Source organism: Saccopteryx bilineata, chromosome 1 (genome assembly GCF_036850765.1).
Source record: "Saccopteryx bilineata isolate mSacBil1 chromosome 1, mSacBil1_pri_phased_curated, whole genome shotgun sequence".
NCBI classification, from domain to species: Eukaryota; Metazoa; Chordata; class Mammalia; order Chiroptera; family Emballonuridae; genus Saccopteryx; species Saccopteryx bilineata.
The window spans coordinates 97,974,528-97,994,817 of NC_089490.1; the positions used below are offsets into that span (position 1 = coordinate 97,974,528).

The 20,290-nt window shown below is 35.6% G+C and overlaps 1 protein-coding gene across 2 annotated transcripts in view; it reads right to left on the minus strand.

Annotated features, from left to right (window-relative positions):
• NTN4 (netrin 4) overlaps positions 1–20,290 on the minus strand; it is a 116,169-nt gene that overhangs the window by 42,114 nt on the left and 53,765 nt on the right. For both annotated transcript variants that reach the window (XM_066261904.1, XM_066261894.1), the window contains exons 4-5: positions 2,716–2,842; positions 300–488 (exon numbers count right to left, since the gene is read on the minus strand). In XM_066261904.1, the coding sequence (XP_066118001.1) occupies positions 300–488; positions 2,716–2,842 (316 nt within the window). The remainder of the gene's footprint in view (positions 1–299; positions 489–2,715; positions 2,843–20,290) is intronic.

Consider the following 20,290-nt stretch of genomic DNA (forward strand, 5'->3'; position numbering starts at 1 on the left):
ACTTAGTGGAGAATGAGAAAGGAGAATTACTTTTATGAATATTGTATTGTTTTCATCTAATAATTTGAGAATTCTTACCCCTCATCAATGAAGAAATTAACTGATGTGTGTGAATGTATTGTCTGAAATTACACGACCTCTCTCCCTACGGCTAGCAAATGAAGGATGGAAAGATTTAGCTCTTTTGTACATTATCTTTTTTTTCCAGTAACCACAAGTTACTATGCACATTTTCACAGTACACAAGAATCAAAACAATATAAAAAGGTGTCCACTGAAAACGCTAGTCTTGCACTTACATTTGCAAGCATCTGGAGCAGAGAAGGGCCTCCGGAGGTCCCGGTAGTAGCCTGGCTTACATCGCTGGCAATGCTGACCTTCCGTGTTGTGCTGACAGTCATTGCAGATACCACCACTGCGATTCCCTGATGCCTCCCATATGTTCATGTCAAAGTGGCAGGCATCAGCATGCCCATTGCATTTGCAGGCTGGAAAAAAGAAGTGTGAAAGGAAAACACATAATAAAAAATAAATTGGTAGGGTTTCTAATGTTTAGTTAAAATTTATTACTCTTATTTTTTTAGATATAATTAACATATTAGATTTTTTTTTTTACATTTTATTTATTCATTTTTTTAGAGAGAGGAGACACAGAGAGAGAAAAGAGATAGAAAGAACAGAGGGAGGAGCAGGAAGCATCAACTCCCATATGTGCCTTGACCAGGAAAGCCTGGGGTTTTGAACCTGTGACCTCAGCGTTCCAGGTCGATGCTTTTACCCACTGTGCAACCACAGGTCAAACCAACATATTAGATTTTTAATTTAAAAAATAAGTTTGAAGATATGCCTGATAGTCAACTGAATGTAGATTTTTAAAATTAGGCAGAGATATTGTTACCTTAGCAACTGGAGTTGACATTTATTTTGGAAGGACTATTTGAGTGGTCACCACTTTTTTTCTCTTTTTAATGGTAATACATCACCATTTCCGTTCCTGCTACTTCCCAAGGACCACTGTTAGCACAGTGGGTCCCATGGCCTTCCTTAGAAAACCCTAGATTTTCAGGCGTTATTTGAAAATGCTAATTCATATTGCAGGTATAGGCCTGAATTCAGGAAGCCTATAAGCCTATAAGAGCCTGGAAGGAAACTACTGGTTGACAGGGTTTAGTAGCTTGGCAAGTAGATTGATTTCTCTTTCTCTTTATCAGCTAATTGTTTTACCGGTGAGTATGAAACAGTCTCTTATAGAAGACTAAATTTTCTTATAGAAGAGGTAAGCAGTGTTTCTTACATAATAAATTTCTCAAAGGTATTTCTAAGATTATCAGTCAATAGCACCAAATGACAAGTTTCTGTGTTCTATATGTATTTAGATATGCAGTTGGTTTCTCTTGAAAAGGCTGGAATGGCATTCTAGGAATTTAGGAGAAATTCCTTAGATTCTTTTGATGAGTGATTTAGAATAAGATTCCAGTCTTTATTTTTTGTGTGTGGAAGTCAGATGTTTGTACCATTGTTTTTCATTGTTTCCTTGATGTGTTATGATATTTTGACCAGATTCATAATCTTTAAAAAGCATATTACAAGATAACTTAAGATTTATACTTATAGGAAATCCATTACATTTCCTAGAAACTAAATCAGTTATGACTCCTAATTATGCATAAGAAGAGAATTCTTACAACTTTACCCACAGTATTTACCTGTAAAAAAAAAACAACCTAGTAAAACTGAAGCTTGTAAATATAAACATTGTTATGGACATGTGAATTTCTCTAAACATTTTGAATTTTAAAAAATGGTACATATTTCCATATTTTTTTACCCTCCTATCTAATTTTAAACCTTAAACTCAAAGTTAACTCTGGTAGCGAAGTCTCCTTCTTGACTAACTGGCATAATTTCAAATCTGATTTGTCATTTCAAGTAGTATCATGGTATTATGGGGGGAAAGAAATTTGGAGTCTGAAGACTTAGAACCAATCCTGACTCTATCATTGACTAATTTTGGCAATTTACTTAATCTTACTAAGCCTCAGTTTCCTGATCTCTAAAATAGGATTAACATTACCTGCTTTGCCTGACCTCTGGTGGCGCAGTGGATAAAGCATAAAGCATTGACCTAGAACACTGAGGTTGCCGCTTCAAAACCCTGCACTTGTCTGGTCAAGGCATATATGGGAGTTGATGCTTCCTGCTCCTCCCCCCTTTCTCTCTCTCTCTCTCTCTCTCTCCCCCTTCCTCCCTCCCTCCCTCCCTCCCTCCCTTCTTCCCTCCCTCCTTTCTAAAATGAATAAATAAATAAAAATTGCCTGCTTTATAGGGTTGTTTTGAGAAATGAGTTTGAGTTAGCTATTTTCATGATTATAATTCATTAACTCAGCTACAAGGGTAACTGTACACCATAATCCTAGTTGCTCTTGTATCTAGCCAGGTTTTTATGATGTCAAATTATCAAGAAGGGTGTTTAGGTCCCACAATAAGTGGCCAAGTAAATGGGCAGCTCATTCTTGGCAAAACAGTCTTACTGGCAACTGGCAAGGAGTAGTTGTTTCCAGTGGTTGAGGTCATAGTGGGCAATGATACCAGCTATGTTTGTGTAGGTTACAGAGTCTGTCACCCACCACTTGTATGTTTCCAGAGAAAACAAGGAGTCCACAGATAAGTTTACTTTATAAAGAAGGCTTTGAGTCTTGTGGGCTTAGTACTTACTTCTGCACTCTTTAGGAGATCCTGTTTTGCCATCAGCTGCCTCCCAGGGACGGTCATTGTATAATGGTGCACAACGTTGGCAGTGGGTTCCTGCTGTGTTGTGTTTACACATACACTTCCCATGGACCTACAAACAAAACTAAGTATGAGCTATGAGCACAAACAATGCTAATAAAGAACAATTTTCCTACAATGTTATTCCATTAGTTGGCTTTAGCCATATGACATTCATTCACCTATTTTGGGGGAATTTTTACATATTATATTTTAATGCTACAATAAACATCTTTGTAGCTAACTATTTGAATATATCTTTATTTGTTTGAAATGTGTTTTCTAGAAGTAAAATGAAATGGCAAAAAAATATTTTTAAGACTTTGAATACATTTTGTCATAATGACTGGGTATTTTCTTTTAATCCCACAGTTCAAAGTATTTGAGGGTTTTTTTGTTTTGTTTTGTTTTTTGTTTTTGTGACACAGAGAGAGAAACAGAGAGAGGGACAGATAGGGACAAACAGATAGGAAGGAAGAGAGATAAGAAGCATCAATTCTTCACTGAGGCACTTCAGTTTTTCAAGCCAGCAATCTCAGGTTTTCAAACCAGGGTCCTCTCCATCCCAATCCAATGCTCTATCCACTGCGCCACCACCTGGTCAAGCAAAATATTTGAGGGTTTTTAAAAATAGTATTTCTCACAGGGAGGAATACTTGAGTAGAATTCTCTGGGCTCTGAGAGTTTTATGAGAATTTTAATATTTTTGTGTTATCTCACTAAATTTCTTCTAAAAAGTAATATTTTGAATCATCTTGAATACTTCCTAATGACTAAGTATTGCCATGAATTCCAGTACTAAGATGCATTAATTGATATGTGATATCCTGACTATACAAATGAAAGTTTTGTAAAGTAGCTCAGAAAAGGATTCCCAAATTTGGATCTATAAATATAAGGTGTTCTTTTCTTTCTTGAGAAATAGTATAAAAGGTAACAGCATGAAGGTAATAAATTATAGCAGCCAATAAAAAATTATTTAATAAATATATTCAAAGGAAAGTCACTATGTTACACAATGTTTGATATAGAATGCATTATAAAATATAATTTCTGTCTTTAAGAAAAGTATAATGTAGCCTGACCAGGTGGTGGCGCAGTGGATAAAGCATCGAACTGGGACACAGAGGACCCAGGTTCGAAACCCTAAGGTCACCAGCTTGAGCACAGGCTTATCCAGCTTGAGCATGGGCTCATCAGCTTGAGCATGGGGTCACTGGCTTGAGCATGGGATCACAGACATGACCCTCATTGGCTTGAGCCCATTTGTTGCTGCTGGCTTAAAGCCCAAGGTTGCTGGCTTGAGCAAGGGGTCATTCGCTCTGCTGTAGCCCCCCAATCAAGGCACATATGAGAAAGCAATCAATGAACAACTAAGAAGCTGCAGTGAAGAATTGATGCTTCTCATCTCTCTCCCTTCCTGCCTCAGTCCCTATCTGTCCCTCTCTCTGTCTTTGTAAAAAAAAAAAAAAAAAAGTATAATGTAGAAGAAGAAAAATGACTTACATTAAAACATTTATAAACTGGACAATAAATAAATATCTAAGAAACAAAATTATGTTGGAATTCAAAAGTTGCAGAAATCATTATAGGTTGGCAGTTCTGGAGGCCTTTATGAGAGGGTTGGTTTTGAGTTGGTCCTTGATGATACAGTATTTCTGACAGAAGGGAAGCAAGTTACCAGGAAGAGGAAACAAAATGAACCAAGGTGTGGTGCTAGGAGGCTAGGGAAAATCTAAAATATTTTTATTGCAATGGTAAAGGAACTAAAAATGACATGTACTTAGAGTGGCCAGAATCAAAATGAATCCTTAGAGTTCAACATAATCTGGAAATAGTTACACCAATATATTGATGTACTATTGCTTGACCTAATTTAACACTCCAGTAAGTTGTGTTATCTTATCCAAGAGCCTCTTTCTCTTTTAATTCTCCTAGTATACATATGTCTTTGTGGAGGCACTCTGGAAATAGCATATGTACTATACAAGTGTGATACATAACTACCATAGACCTTATATTCACAAGTGCAAGAATTATATAGTGTTTGGAGGACTGCAGGCTAGTTGCGAGTAAACCACATGAGAGCTAAGAGTTACAATCTGGATAACTTCATAAATGATTTTGGTGGCCATCTTGCTAAATTTTATTTCTGTATATTGTAATGTAAGGTCTTTGTGCTTAATGAAAATTAAATATTGTTGTCTTTTTAGCTTTTAGGGATTAGTAAAAACATTTTTTTTGTTTTTTTTTAAGCAAATGGCATTGGTTCTTCAGAGAACCATGATGTTGCAAAAATTTTTGTTGATTCTCTTTGTAGAAACTCAACTAATATTATAGATTTAATTTATTGGTTTTAGCCTTGGAATGCCCAAGTGTGAGTTGAATTATAGTTACCAACTATATTTTCTTGGGCTTCTCTTTATGTCTCTTTTTACTATGAGCTGTTGATATATAAAGTCTCATGGAGTTAACAGTTTACTATACATCTTCATTCACACATTCAGGCACACTCTAAAGACAAATTTGTACTGTAATTTGGAGGTCTGCAGGAATTAAATTTTTTACTGGTCTATAAGAGTGAGGTCTTTTCATCCTAGTTCCTGGATAGCTTTTCATATATTCAGCTGACGGAAGTTGGTAGCATATTGACGATTAGTGGGAAAAACAGTTTTGTAATTGTCTAAATTTTATAACCTGTACAATAACAGAACAAAACAAAAACCATACACATACACCCAGGATAAAAATGTTTGATAAAATTAGAGTCAGAATACCTAGTCCATCCCTGCTGTTAAGGGGATTGAGTATATGGAGTATAAACTGAGGAGGGCATTTGAGAAAATGTTAAGAAGTAGAAAGTAACTATGGTAGAGACCCATTGAAGATTTTTGAGTAAGGAAATGATTGAAAGGTATATTAAATACCCTTTCTTCTCTTTTAAAAACTTTCTAAGAAAAATAAATAAATAAATTTTAAAGAATTTAAAAATAAACAATGTCTATTTTATTGCTATCTTGTCTATTATTTTTCTCCCTTTTCCTTCTTTATTATTTCTTTTATTATATATATATATATTATATTTCCCATGTATAAGACACACCTTAATTTTTGGGGCCCAAAGTTTGAAAAAAAAATGTATTACATAAAGTTATTGAACTCAAGTTTTATTCATCATAAAATTCATACAACTCCTCATCACTGTCAAAACTCCCATCCATTAGCTTGTCCTCATCTGTGTCTGATGACGAACCACTGTCTTCATATATTGCCTCGTCCTCAGTTCCATCTATGACAGTGGTCCCCAACCTTTTTTGGACCAAAGACCGGTTTAATGTCAGAAAATATTTTCACGGACCGGCCTTTAGGGTGGGATGGATAAATGTATCACGTGACCGAGACAAGCGTCAAGAGTGAGTCTTAGATGGATGTAACAGAGGGAATCTGGTCATTTGTTAAAAATAAAACATCGTTCAAACTTAAATATAAATAAAATGACAATAATGTAAGTTATTTATTCTTTCTCTGTGGACCGGTACCAAATGGCCCACGGACCGGTACGGGCCCGTGGCCCGGGGGTTAGGAAACACTGATCTATGGCATTTGTAATGTCACACTTCTTAAATGACTTGACAACGATCTCAATCTTGATATTATCCCAGGATCTTTTCACCCAGGTACAATGAGTGCAAAGACAACAAGCGCAAAAAAGCGGGAAATGTAAATAAAAAATCGACAATCATTGTATAAGACGCACCCAGTTTTTAGCCCCCAAATTTTTCGAAAAAGGGTGCATCTTATACACGGGGAAATATGGTATTTAACTCTGCTTATACTTTCAAACAGCCAGTGGTACCCATGTTTATTTTCTGATAATGTTCAGAATTTTAAAAGGTTGTTAATTCTTATTTACTGCTTTTTTGCATCCTTTATAGTTTTAAACAACCATATGGTTGTTTTAACAACATATGATATAGAGTACCATATGAAGAAAGATGCTGCAAAGTACTGTTGTTTTTTGTTTTGTTCTGTTTTAAAGGAACTAAACTAGCATTATAGTTCAATTTTTTTAGGTTTGGTTTTGGAATACCCACAGCCTGTAACTAATTTCATCCAACTCATAGGTTCACCCTGGCCCATAAATTCCAGGCCTCAGGAGGCCACAGACATTTAGGGAAATGTCATCAAACATTCACATGTATCACAAGATAATGTGGACAGGTCAGTTCCCTCTGGAGTAAGGATTTCAGAGCATTCCCTTGTTTCCCACATGCTGAGAATTGGGATGAACCTCCCAGGGTCTAAAAGATGCCAGCCCAACAAATTTTTCTGTGCACAAAAAAATTCAAGGAGCTGTCATTTTGAGTATTACCCAAAATAGTTGTAAATCATTACCTACATCACTTGAAACAAGAAATCCTTCCTCAGCAATACAACTGTTACCGTTCAAGCTTGAAAGATCACCCACTATTTGATGCTCGTAAAAAATGTGCAAGTAAAACTAGGTCTTCATTGAAAAAATAAATAAATAAAAGAAAGAAACTTTAGTAAGAAGTTAGTCAAACATAGTTCTTGTTTGGTAGACAAACACAAACTAGATAAAGAGCAGAAAAATAGGATTATTACTAAGGCTTATTTGAAGTGGTGTCTGGCTATCTAATTAGAAAATACAAAATCTACTTTAACAGCAAGTCTATAACTCCTAATTATCAAGGTACACCTTGGCATTTTGGGTATTCTGTGAGTTTTATAGCCCCTCTATTATACTAAAAGTACTTTATTCTGTTTATGCTAACAATTTTCCTATTTACATTTAATATTATTTATTGGTACTAATATTAACCTATTTGTAAATCATTTTTAGTATATATTTATCTTATAGGGGCAGACTCAAACAGTAATTTAAGGAATTATTGCAACAGCATGCTCATTAATAGCTGTGCACTTTGGTGACAAATATATTTATTTATTTGGTGACAAATAAATACAGAAGAGAAAATATCATTTCTTTATATTTGAGGCAACAGATTCAGGAATCTGAGCGGGGTGCAAAATGAGGAAATTATTATCTTTGAAATACATCATTGGAAGAAACACAAGTCTTGCCTAGAAAAGCTGTTTTTTATTGTTTCTTTGGAAACAGAGGCCTTCTAGTAGTCAGCAATCATGTAGTTGAGGAAATTGGCATGGCAAGAGGCTATGAGAATCTAGTCATTGACAGTGTCAGGCATATGGGTTGAACAATCACTTATCAATATATTGTAAAATATTTAAGCATTAGATGGAAGATTGGTTTAGACTACTTTTAGAGTCCTTCTACTCTTAAGATTTTATGATTTTGGCCCTGGCTGGTTGGCTCAGCAGTAGAGTGTCAGCCTGGCGTGCGGAAGTCCCGGGTTCGATTCCCGGCCAGGGCACACAGGAGAGGCGCCCATCTGGTTCTCCACCCCTCCCCCTCTCCTTCCTCTCTGTCTCTCTCTTCCCCTCCTGCAGCCGAGGCTCCATTGGAGCAAAAGATGGCCCGGGCGCTGGGGGTGGCTCTATGCTATGGCCTCTGCCTCAGGTACTAGAATGGCTCTGGTCACGACAGAGCGACGCCCCAGATGGGTAGAGCATCGCCCCCCAGTGTGTGAGTGCCAGTGTGTGGTGGGCATGCGGGTGGATCCTGGTCGGGCGCATGCGGGAGTCTGTCTGACTGCCTCCCCGTTTCCAGCTTCAGAAAAATACAAAAAAAAAACAAAAAAAAAAGATTTTATGATTTTAAGGTTTCCTTCTCTGTGTTGTGAATACTGGTTGGTTGTAGGCAACTACCCATAAACCTTCCTGAGCTCCCAGAGAAGACTTAAACGTCTTATGGCTGGGTTGTGTTGCCATCTCATCAATGCAGAACATTTCCAGATCATCCAAAAATCAGACAAGAGCCTGACCAGGTGGTGGCACAGTGGATAGAGCGTCAGACTGGGATGCGGAGGACCCAGGTTCGAGACCCTGAGGTTACCAGCTTGAGCGCGAGCTCATCTAGTTTGAGCAAGGCTCACCAGTTTGAGCCCAAGGTCGCTGGCTCGAGTAAGGGGTCACTCGAAGGCCCACGGTCAAGGCACGTATGAGAAAGCAATCAATGAACTAAGGTGTTGCAACGAAAAACTGATGATTGATGCTTCTCATCTCTCTCCGTTCCTGTCTGTCCCTATCTATCCCTCTCTCTGACTCTCTCTCTCTTTCTGTAAAAAAAAAAAAAATCAGACAAGAGAGAGCTAGGAGAATATCTCTTCTTTCTTGCAGGCACAACTAGTGACACAAATGAAAAAGTAAATAAGTGGTGTAAAGACTTTCATTTGTCAATATTGATTATTCCTAAACTAATTTCTACTCTTTTCTGATTTTTTCTGTTTTCCTCCTTCTAGACTATTTTTCCATTGCTTGTGACTAAAGAAATAACAGACTAAATATTCCAGTTCCTGCCTTCCAAATAAAGGTATACTTCATCATCTAGTAGTGTTCACTATAGACATTCACCATAATGGAATTACCAAACCAAAAAACCAATCTGGTTAATGCTTTGGAGGAGGCACATTAGCTGAATTTTTTTTAGGAATGTGTGATAAAACTTGCTTCCCAATCAAAAGATATATACAGACAAATGAAAATGAAAATACGACATATCAGAATCTCTGGGATGCAGCAAAAGCAGTAATAAGAGGAAAGTTCATATCACTTCAGGCCTATATGAACAAACAAGAGAGAGCCGAAGTAAACCACTTAACTTCACACCTTAAGGAACTAGAAAAAGAAGAACAAAGACAACCCAAAACCAGCCGAAGAAAGGAGATAATAAAAATCAGAGCAGAAATAAATGAAATAGAGAACAGAAAAACTATAGAAAAAATCAATAAAACAAGGAGCTGGTTCTTTGAAAAGATCAACAAAATTGACAAACCCTTGGCAAGACTCACCAAGGAAAAAAGACACAGGACTCAAATAAATAAAATCCAAAATGAAAGAGGAGAGATCACCACAGACATCATAGAAATACAAAGAATTATTGTAGAATACTATGAAAAATTATATGCCACCAAATACAACAATCTAGAAGAAATGGATAAATTCCTAGAACAATACAACCTTCCTAGACTGAGTCATGAAGAAGCAGAAAGCCTAAACAGACCAGTCAGCAGGGAGGAAATAGAAAAAACTATTAAAAATCTCCCCAAAAATAAAAGTCCAGGCCCAGACGGTTATACTAGTGAATTCTATCAAACATTCAAAGAAGACTTGGTTCCTATTCTACTCAAAGTCTTCCAAAAAATTGAAGAAGAAGCAATACTTCCAAACACATTTTATGAGGCCAACATAACCCTCATACCAAAACCTGGCAAGGATGGCACAAAGAAAGAAAACTACAGACCAATATCTCTAATGAATACAGATGCTAAAATACTAAACAAAATACTGGCAAACCGAATACAACAACATATTAAAAAAATAATACATCATGATCAAGTGGGATTCATCCCAGAATCTCAAGGATGGTTCAACATACGCAAAACGGTTAACGTAATACACCATATCAACAAAACAAAGAACAAAAACCACATGATCTTATCTATAGATGCAGAAAAGGCTTTTGATAAAATACAACACAATTTTATGTTTAAGACTCTCAACAAAATGGGTATAGAAGGAAAATATCTCAACATGATAAAGGCCATATATGATAAACCATCAGCCAACATCCTATTAAACGGCATAAAACTGAGGACTTTCTACCTTAAATCAGGAACAAGACAGGGTTGTCCACTCTCTCCACTCTTATTCAACGTGGTGCTAGAAGTTCTGGCCAGAGCAATCAGACAAGACAAAGAAATAAAAGGCATCCATATCGGAAAAGAAGAAGTAAAGCTATCACTTTTTGCTGATGATATGATCCTATACATCGAAAACCCGAAGGACTCCACAAAAAGATTATTAGAAACAATAAACCAATACAGTAAGGTCGCAGGATACAAAATTAACATACAAAAGTCCATAGCCTTTCTATATGCCAACAATGAAATATTAGAAAACGAACTCAAAAAAATAATCCCCTTCACGATTGCAACAAAAAAAATAAAATACCTAGGAATAAACATAACAAAGAACGTAAAGGACCTATATAATGAAAATTACAAAGCATTGTTAAGGGAAATCGAAGAAGATACAATGAGATGGAAAAATATTCCTTGTTCTTGGATAGGAAGAATAAATATAATCAAAATGGCCATATTACCCAAAGCAATATACAAATTTAATGCAATTCCCATCAAAATCCCTATGAGATTTTTTAAAGAAATGGAACAAAAAATCATCAGATTTATATGGAACTATAAAAAACCCCGAATAGCCAAAACAATCCTAAGGAAAAAGAATGAAGCTGGGGGCATTACAATACCTGACTTTAAACTATATTATAGGGCCACGATAATCAAAACAGCATGGTATTGGCAAAAAAATAGACACTCAGACCAATGGAACAGAATAGAAAGCCCAGAAATAAAACCACATATATATGGTCAAATAATCTTTGATAAAGGGGCCAACAACACACAATGGAGAAAAGAAAGCCTCTTCAACAAATGGTGTTGGGAAAACTGGAAAGCCACATGCAAAAGAATGAAACTCGACTACAGCCTGTCCCCGTGTACTAAAATTAATTCAAAATGGATCAAAGACCTAAATATAAGACCTGAAACAATAAAGTACATAAAGAAGACATAGGTACTAAAATCATGGACCTGGGTTTTAAAGAACATTTTATGAACTTGACTCCAATGGCAAGAGAAGTGAAGGCAAAGATAAATGAATGGGACTACATCAGAATTAAAAGTTTTTGCTCAGCAAGAGAAACTGATATCAAAATAAACAGACAGCCAACTATATGGGAACTGATATTTTCAAACGACAGCTCAGATAAGGGCCTAATATCCAAAATTTACAAAGAACTCATAAAACTCAACAACAAACAAACAAACAATCCAATAAAAAAATGGGAAGAGGACATGAACAGACACTTCTCCCAGGAAGAGATACAAATGGCCAACAGATATATGAAAAGATGCTCAGCTTCATTAGTTATTAGAGAAATGCAAATCAAAACTACAATGAGATACCACCTCACTCCTGTTAGATTAGCTATTATCAACAAGACGGGTAATAGCAAATGTTGGAGAGGCTGTGGAGAAAAAGGAACCCTCATTCACTGTTGGTGGGACTGTAAAGTAGTACAACCATTATGGAGGAAAGTATGGTGGTTCCTCAAAAAACTGCAAATAGAACTACCTTATGACCCAGCAATCCCTCTACTGGGTATATACCCCAAAACCTCAGAAACATTGATACGTGAAGACACTTGTAGCCCCATGTTCATTGCAGCACTGTTCACAGTGGCCAAGACATGGAAACAACCAAAAAGCCCTTCAATAGAAGACTGGATAAAGAAGATGTGGCACATATACACTATGGAATACTACTCAGCCATAAGAAATGATGACATCAGATCATTTACAGCAAAATGGTGGGATCTTGATAACATTATAAGGAGTGAAATAAGTAAATCAGAAAAAAACAAGAACTACATGATTCCATACATTGGTGGAACATAAAAATGAGACTAAGAGACATGGACAAGAGTGTGGTGGTTACCAAGGGTGGGGGGGGAGGGAGGACATGGGAGGGAGGGAGGGAGAGAGTTAGGGGGAGGGGCACAGAGAACTAGATAGAGGGTGACGGAGGACAATCTGACTTTGGGCGAGGGGTTTGCAACATAATTTGATGACAAAATAACCTAGACATGTTTTCTTTGAATATATGTACCCTGATTTATTAATGTCATCCCATTACCATTAATAAAAATTTATAAAAAAAAAAACAAAACAAAAAAAAACAAAAAAAAACTTGCTTCCCAATTACATTCCAAGAAAGAAAAGAAAACAACTGTTATTTATGTCCAACTAAAAGTTCTACTGAATGTCAGTAGGGAAAAGAAAGATTTTACAGCTAAGTATATATTTAGGAAGTCTTGAATTTCATAAATGGAGTAATTTCCATTTTTTTACACACATGATTTTTTTTACATACATATGATTTTATTTTCTTTACTATTCAACTGGGTTGTATACCTGAAACTAATATAGTATTGTATGTCAACTGTAATTGAAAAAGAAAAAATTATTTAAAGTAAAAAAAAATTAACCTTTCATAGCATCATTGGAACTTTACAAACTGTTTCTGAAAAGAGGATGCAAACAGTCCTACGAACCAAAGGAAAATGCTCACTTAAAGGCAGTTTCAGCAATTCACAGCCCTCCATGTAGCTATAACAAATGATTTAGAAGTGGAACAATGCTATGCAGCAATTTAAGACAAAATGTGAAGGCAAAAACTGATTAATTTCTAAAGAGATAGCATGTCCCTTTTAGAGAAAAGGATTAACTTTTAAAAGAATGAACTTCCTATGCATGAAAAGAGATAAATTCTAATAACAGGCTGGCCTGTTAGAACTTGCTCCCCTTATGCAGAACAAAAAACATGCACAACAATGCTACAGTACAGACATTTGAATAGAAAGCCTTGTAAGAAAAACATGTCTTTTCTTTAACGAATAAAATATTCATTTTCCCCACTAAGGTTTTGCAGGTTTCAGTGTAACAGAAGAGGGAGTTCCATGGTGAATACAAAGCATAATAATTGAGTTTGGTGGAAAAGGGAACTTGAAGCACACTGTCAAAAATGAGGCAAAATAGGTTGAAGCTGGGTATTCCAAAGCTTTGTCAAATAATATATACAGCAAGAATGCAAACAATTGAAAAGCTCTGCAATCTATTCATTGGTCTGTATTTGACCACTAGAGAAAACAGCTCTTGTCAGAAAGCATGGGCAATAAAATAAAAAATAGATATAGAGCAGAAGCAATTATGATTCAAGGATAAAATTGGCCAGTACTTTGGGATGTCTCTCTTCCCAGCTAGCCAGGTCCCTGAAATTCTTCCTGTAGATTCATCTCTTTAGCTCCTCAGTGGTATTTGAGGTCCAGGAGCTTCCTACCAGAATGCACTTACACTCAGAAGGGGAAAGAACCTTAAATTATTAGCAACAAATATATCAGCAAGGATTATTGCTATCTGTTCTCAATCCTAGAAATGAACTCAGAGTTACCTAGACGAGGAAGTGACTTCTTGATGAAAGGATGAAAGGAAAGGGAATGTTTTAGGAGAGGGAAGGGGCCAAAGGCAAACTACCTACTTCGATATTTTGCCAAGAATCTTGCTCTGGCTGACAGAGCTAAAAAAAAAAAAAAAAAAAAAAAAAAATAATAATAATAATAATAATAAAAGAATAGAGCCAATGCAGATTTCATAAGAAAACTGAATTTAGTACACTATATGGTAATCATGGGTTTATCTGCCTTTCTCTACTAGACTGTAAACTCTTGAAGGGAAGAAGAAATAAGTGTCTTAAATTTCATTGAACTTTAACTGGCATATAATAGGTTTTCAACAAATACGTGTTATTTTTTTTTTATTCAGCCAATATATATTTAATGGAGCATCCAAAACCTTAGGTATGAAGTTTAGTCTCATTTTTAAAACTTGCCAAGAAGGCAGGATGCTAACTATGCATTTCATGTGTAAAGGAGATACTTTCAATTGTCACAAAGGAAGATTTGGGAAAGGGTAGGATTTAAAGATAGTTTTGTCTACAGTGCTTCCTATAAGGGGTATACTAGCTCACATCTGAGCAAGGCTTGTAGGTGAAAATTTGTGTTCTTCTGTGTAGCAGTTATCTATAGTTGCTCTGGGAGATCTACTGTAAGCCCAAGGAGCAGGGTCAGTTATGGAGGGAAATGGGAGAAATAATAATGGTAATAATGATGATGATATATATATCATCAAAGGCTGGTTTGGACACAAAGTGAGATATATATATATACTGCTATTATATATATAATAGCAGTAATAGTAGAAATAGCTAATTGGTTAAAAAAAAAGAAATAGCTAATTGGGTAGCACTATGTGTCAGGCACTGTTCTAGGCATTGTATAAATATCAACTCATTGGATTGACACAAGATAAGTAAGGTACAATTATCATTGCCATTTTACAAAGGGTAACTGATGTTCAAAGAAGTTTAAGTAATTTGCCTACCAAGCCAGTAAATGGTAGAACTACTTGAATTGTAGCAGTCTGACTCAAGTCACCATCTTAACCCCTAAACTATGCTCTCCTAAGACTCCAAGGAGTAGGATTTCTGAGGGATCCACTTTGGCCACAGCTCTTCAGGGTCTCACCTGAATAAAATCGGTGTGTTTCAAACCAATTGTCCCTGAAGAGCTCTTTAGGACAAAGGCTGGTTTGGACACAAAGTGAGACATTTCATTTCAAGGGTATTCTTTTCCTGAGTAGATGATAAATCCCGTTCCTCTGGGAGAAGTCTAGTAGCTTTGGGGATAGGAAAGATCGGCCCCACTTCAGGGCACACAGGAATGGAGAATCCTTTTAGATTCTCTTTCATTCAGTGTAAAACTTATCTGTGCTCTGAACATTCTGATACCTCCTGGGGCATTTCTGGGCCACCACAAGTGTTAACAAGCCCTACTTGCCCTACTTATCAGAAATTTTCAGGGAAGAAATTTACAAAAGGAAATGATAGCAGGAATGTAAATGAACTCTAATTGGAGATTTGTTCTTTGTGGATAGCACCTCCTTTATATTATTTACTTTCCCCATTAGATCCAATCCCGTAGGGACAGTAACAGAGAGTTTTCATTTAGGTTATGGAGAATGGTGGGAACGTTGAGCATAACCTAATGATGGAGGCAGTTTTTAGATCTGGGTTGCTGGCTTATTTCCATTTTTTCATGCACAAAATTTTGTATGCACCAAACCTTTGATTCACATATCTAAAATGGTAGTCTATCTACGCCATTGTGTATGCTATTTACTGTAAGAAATCAGAAGTTGAAGGAAGTAGTCAGAAGTATGCATATGCACACACAAAGTTTCCAAATGCTACCAAATCTGCCTACACTAAATTATGGGTCTTAATTCTAAAATTGCTTAAAGACCTTTGTTTGTAGTATTTCAACTAGAACTAAGAATTCAAATCAAGTTTTGTGGTTTATCTTTCAACATTCATCATGGCCCTTTTTATGAAAATTAGATAATTAGTCAAGATCAAAACAAAGCAAAAACAACACCCTCCCCACCCCCAAGCCCACCCATTAGCAGAAAGGAAGTCAGAACTTGCTCCAGGGCAGAGAAAAGCATAACTTGGGCCTTTCAAATAAATTGCACAAACATTTTTGAGTTTAAAAATATTGTTAATAAAATTATATCACTTTTTAAAGCTAAGTAAAATGCTGTAAAATATTCCTATTGTTTTAAAATCTACTATTAACCCAACAGTATGTTTTTGTTAGTGAGCACTTTACTTTACATTTTAGGTTCTTGAGTAACTTTAGGTGGGATTCTATTATCCTTCAGAGTAATGATTTCCTAGAACAACTCAAGTTTTTCTTTCTTTTTGAGAGTTCAAGCATAGAAACTATGATATTTTTATTTACAACCATGGGTGTAAGAGGTTCACATGTAACACATTATCAGAATATTCTTCTTTGCATGTTTTCCTAATTAACAAATATATCCTTTCTGTTAGGAAAAGTTGTGAAAGACTTTGAAATACCCCCACCCCCTAAAAAGATGACAGTATTCTGTCTAGGACACCCTTCTGGGTTATCTCTACCTTTTATTACCATTGAACTATTTCGCAGCTCTCTAAGTTGTCAAAAATTAATAATAATGCAAATAATTTTTGTCCATAGAAATGCAAATCAGTTGTGTCTGGTAAGAATGCAGTTGATCATTGCCTTTCATATTGACCTGTTCTGCATCTATTTGTGAAATATATTATATATTTCAGGATTCTTTATTTGCCTATGTACTTGTGGGTTCTTTGAATTTTCCTTTGAATCCTTTATAATGTCTTACTGGTCTGTCATTAATAGTGAGTTAAATACAATTGTTGACACATGTTTATTTTGTATCTCTTTAAGAGTAATGACTTCACTCTCTAAAAATATATCCTTTAACACTGCCATTTCTTATCTTCCCCTAAAGTTCTTCTACCAACACTACTTGAGGATATAAACCTAAAAGTGGAATTTCAACATGCTTTATAAAGCTAAATGGGTTCTGAATGTCTTAAATTTTCCCAAGACTAATTCTACTAGTTTCTTCTTTTCAGTATCATCTGGGCACTTTGTTGACTGTAATAAATATTTCTGCTATAAAAATGCAAACATCATTGAACTGAAAATTGGAATGCCCAGGAGGCTTATGAAGATTACATTTAGAAACAATCATCCTATTTTCAAGTTACGAGATTTTTTTTTTTCTACTTTACTTCATTGTAAAGAACTGTTTGTTATTTGTTCTTTGTTTCCAGTGTGTATTAAGAATTATTTCTGGCTACTGTGCTTCCCTCCCCCAATACATACAATTATTTGGCTAAATCCTTTGAGTTATTATAGGTTATGTGCATAATTTGTTTTCAGATTTGCTTGTATACAATGGCAATAAAGTAAGGCACTCTGCTTGAAGATGTTTGTTTCAGTATATCTAAGACTTACTTGCCTTAAGACATTAAATTAGCTTCTTTTCTCTATAAAAGCCACAATTTCTTCAGCTGCAAGATATAGAGGAAGAGACAATTGACAAATATCATTATAGTTTTGCTGCAGTTCTTGTCGATAGACAGACCTTGAGTTTCCTATAATATTGTTTAAGAAACTATCTTGATATACAGCTAATTTGAAATTTCTTTCAAACAAAATTGTTACCTGGTCACTGTGCTGAGTGACTACGACAGTTACTAATAGTCATTCAACCCACTCTATCTCAGCTCATTTGATCTCAGTTAAGTCTTTTCACAATTTCACTTTGCACTTGTCTTTTTATACTTAAACTCCTCTAAGGTCACAATGCAAATCAGTGGCAGAATCGGGAGTTGAACTTCCAAGAGAGTCCTAAAATATTAAAGGCTCCATCTTAGAACAGTGATGTCATCAATAGGACTTTTTCCTTCCCACAAACACCTAAAATAACATAATAAACCCTCACTGAAGGAAAGAGGGATCGTGCCAATGTCAATTTCTTAGTACCTATTTAATTTAAAAAATTTTAGGAAGAAATAGCAAAAGTGGAATTAACAATATAGGACGTCTGATATGCTGTTAAAACTATTAACACAACCACGGGGCAAGAACCTGGGAAACGGAGTGGAGACAAAAACTAGCAGAACTCATTTTGTAAGTTATCTGTCAAGCAGCGTTTGATTCGAGATTGAAGGAACTTTTGTGGGGTTTTGTTCAACGTCTTTTAGGATTTAGATGGGTTTTTATAATTAGTTGGGGCCAGGTAAATTCTATTAGAAATGCTGGGGGGGATTATTAAGTACTTTTCACCCCACTGACATTCAGTTGCTCAATGGGCTCACATAGCTTCTGATTATTTTCAAGGAAAATTCTTTGTCACAGGCTATTTTGCATTCTCTTACAAAGTTTTTTTTTTTATTCATTCTAGTTCACATTTCCCACTTTTTTCTTGACAGCTCTGTTTGACTGTCACTCAGTATTCTATACAGTGCAAAGGGTGTTACAAAAGTTGACTTGTTTAAGATAAATGAGCCCTGATTGTAGTACAAGAAGCCAGTTGCTAGGGCATGTTTTCTTCCATAGTCTTTTGTTGGATTCATTCATTCACATGCTTCTTTTTATATTGGAAAATTGCTTGTTTCTAGGTGAACCTTTTAAAACATAGTATTCATTCTTGAGTATCCTCATATGAAAGATCAATAATGATTTATGAAAAACTTACACTTGTTTGGCAACTCTATCAGAATGCAGTCATTAACAAATCCGTGATCATCTATCTGAAGATGAAACAGCCATAGCCAGTTATTGAAAGAACGGGTTCTTCAGTAGTCATCCATCGAAAGCTGTTGCTCTTTAAAACAGTAAGCTTAATGACTGGGACTTGAAATATATTCATACTGTAAAATTCCTATATAATCAGCCATGGGTTTTTTTTGTTTGTTTTTTAGTTACGGATTTTTTTCTTATTGAGATTATGTTTGCATAATAGAAAATTAATCATTTTAACAATTTAAAAGCATCCAATTCAGTGATTTTTAGTACATTCAAAAAATTGTGCAATCATTACCTCCATTTAATTCTAGAGCATTTTCATAGCTCCCGAAAGAAACCTCATGCCCATTAAACAATCACTCATCATTCCTTCCTGAGTTCCATCTCCTAGACACCATAACTTACTTTGTCTTTATGAATTTCCCTATGTTTGATATATCATATAAAAGGGATTTTAAAAAGGAATAACACAATATGTGGCCTTCTGGGTTTGGCTTCTTTCACTGAGCACAGTGGTTCAAGGTTCATTCACATTGTAGCATGTATCAGTGCTACATTCCTTTCTATGGTTGGACAGTATCTCACTGTATGGATGTATGTATCACTTTCTATTCATTCACTCATCAGTTGGTGGACCCTGGGTTGCTTCTACTTTGGGGCTACTATGAATATGCTGTTATGAACACTCACATATAAGATTTTGTGTAGTGGTTTTCAATTCACTTGGATATATACTAAGGAGTAGAATTGCTGGCTCATATGGTAACTATATTAAACTTTTTTAGAAACTGCCAGACTGCTTGCCACAGCAGCAGCATCATTTTACATTCCCATCAGCAGTGTATGAAGGTTCTGATTTCTCCACATGTTCTTCAACACTTGTTATTATGTCTTATTTATTATAACCATCCTAGTGGATGTGAAGTGGTATCTCATTGTGGTTTTGATTTGCATTTCCCTGGTGACTAAGGATGTCAAGCACCTTTTCATGTGCTTATTGGTCATTTGCATATCTTCTTTGGAGAAATGTCCATTCAAACCTTTGCCCATTTTTAAATTGGGTTCTTTTCTTAGCATTGTGTGGGTAAATGTGACATAAAGAGAATAAATTTTGGAGTTAGATATATGAGGTTTCTAATCCTTGGTCTCAATAATCTTGGATAAATTCCGTAGTAACAAGATATATTTTTCTACCTTTAAAATAAAGATAATGATACTGACCCCATGTGTTTGACGATGTATGTAGATGTGTGACAATCAAGAGCAATCATTATTAATGTTATTCACAATATTATCAAGTGAATAACACTATCTCTTACTTTTTAAATGCCATTGATTAATTAATTTATATATTGACCCAGGATTGTTTAAACCTATTTTATATTAGACATTGTGAATGGCCTAGTATTTGCCATTAAAGAATCAGACAGCTTAGCAAATAGAGAAGTTAGATATGTAAGCAAATAATTAAAATACAGGTAAGTAAATGTTTTAATTGCCTTATAGGGGGTTCTGGAAAGGAAGAGAAATGATTGAGGTTTTGTGTCAAGGCCACTAATAATT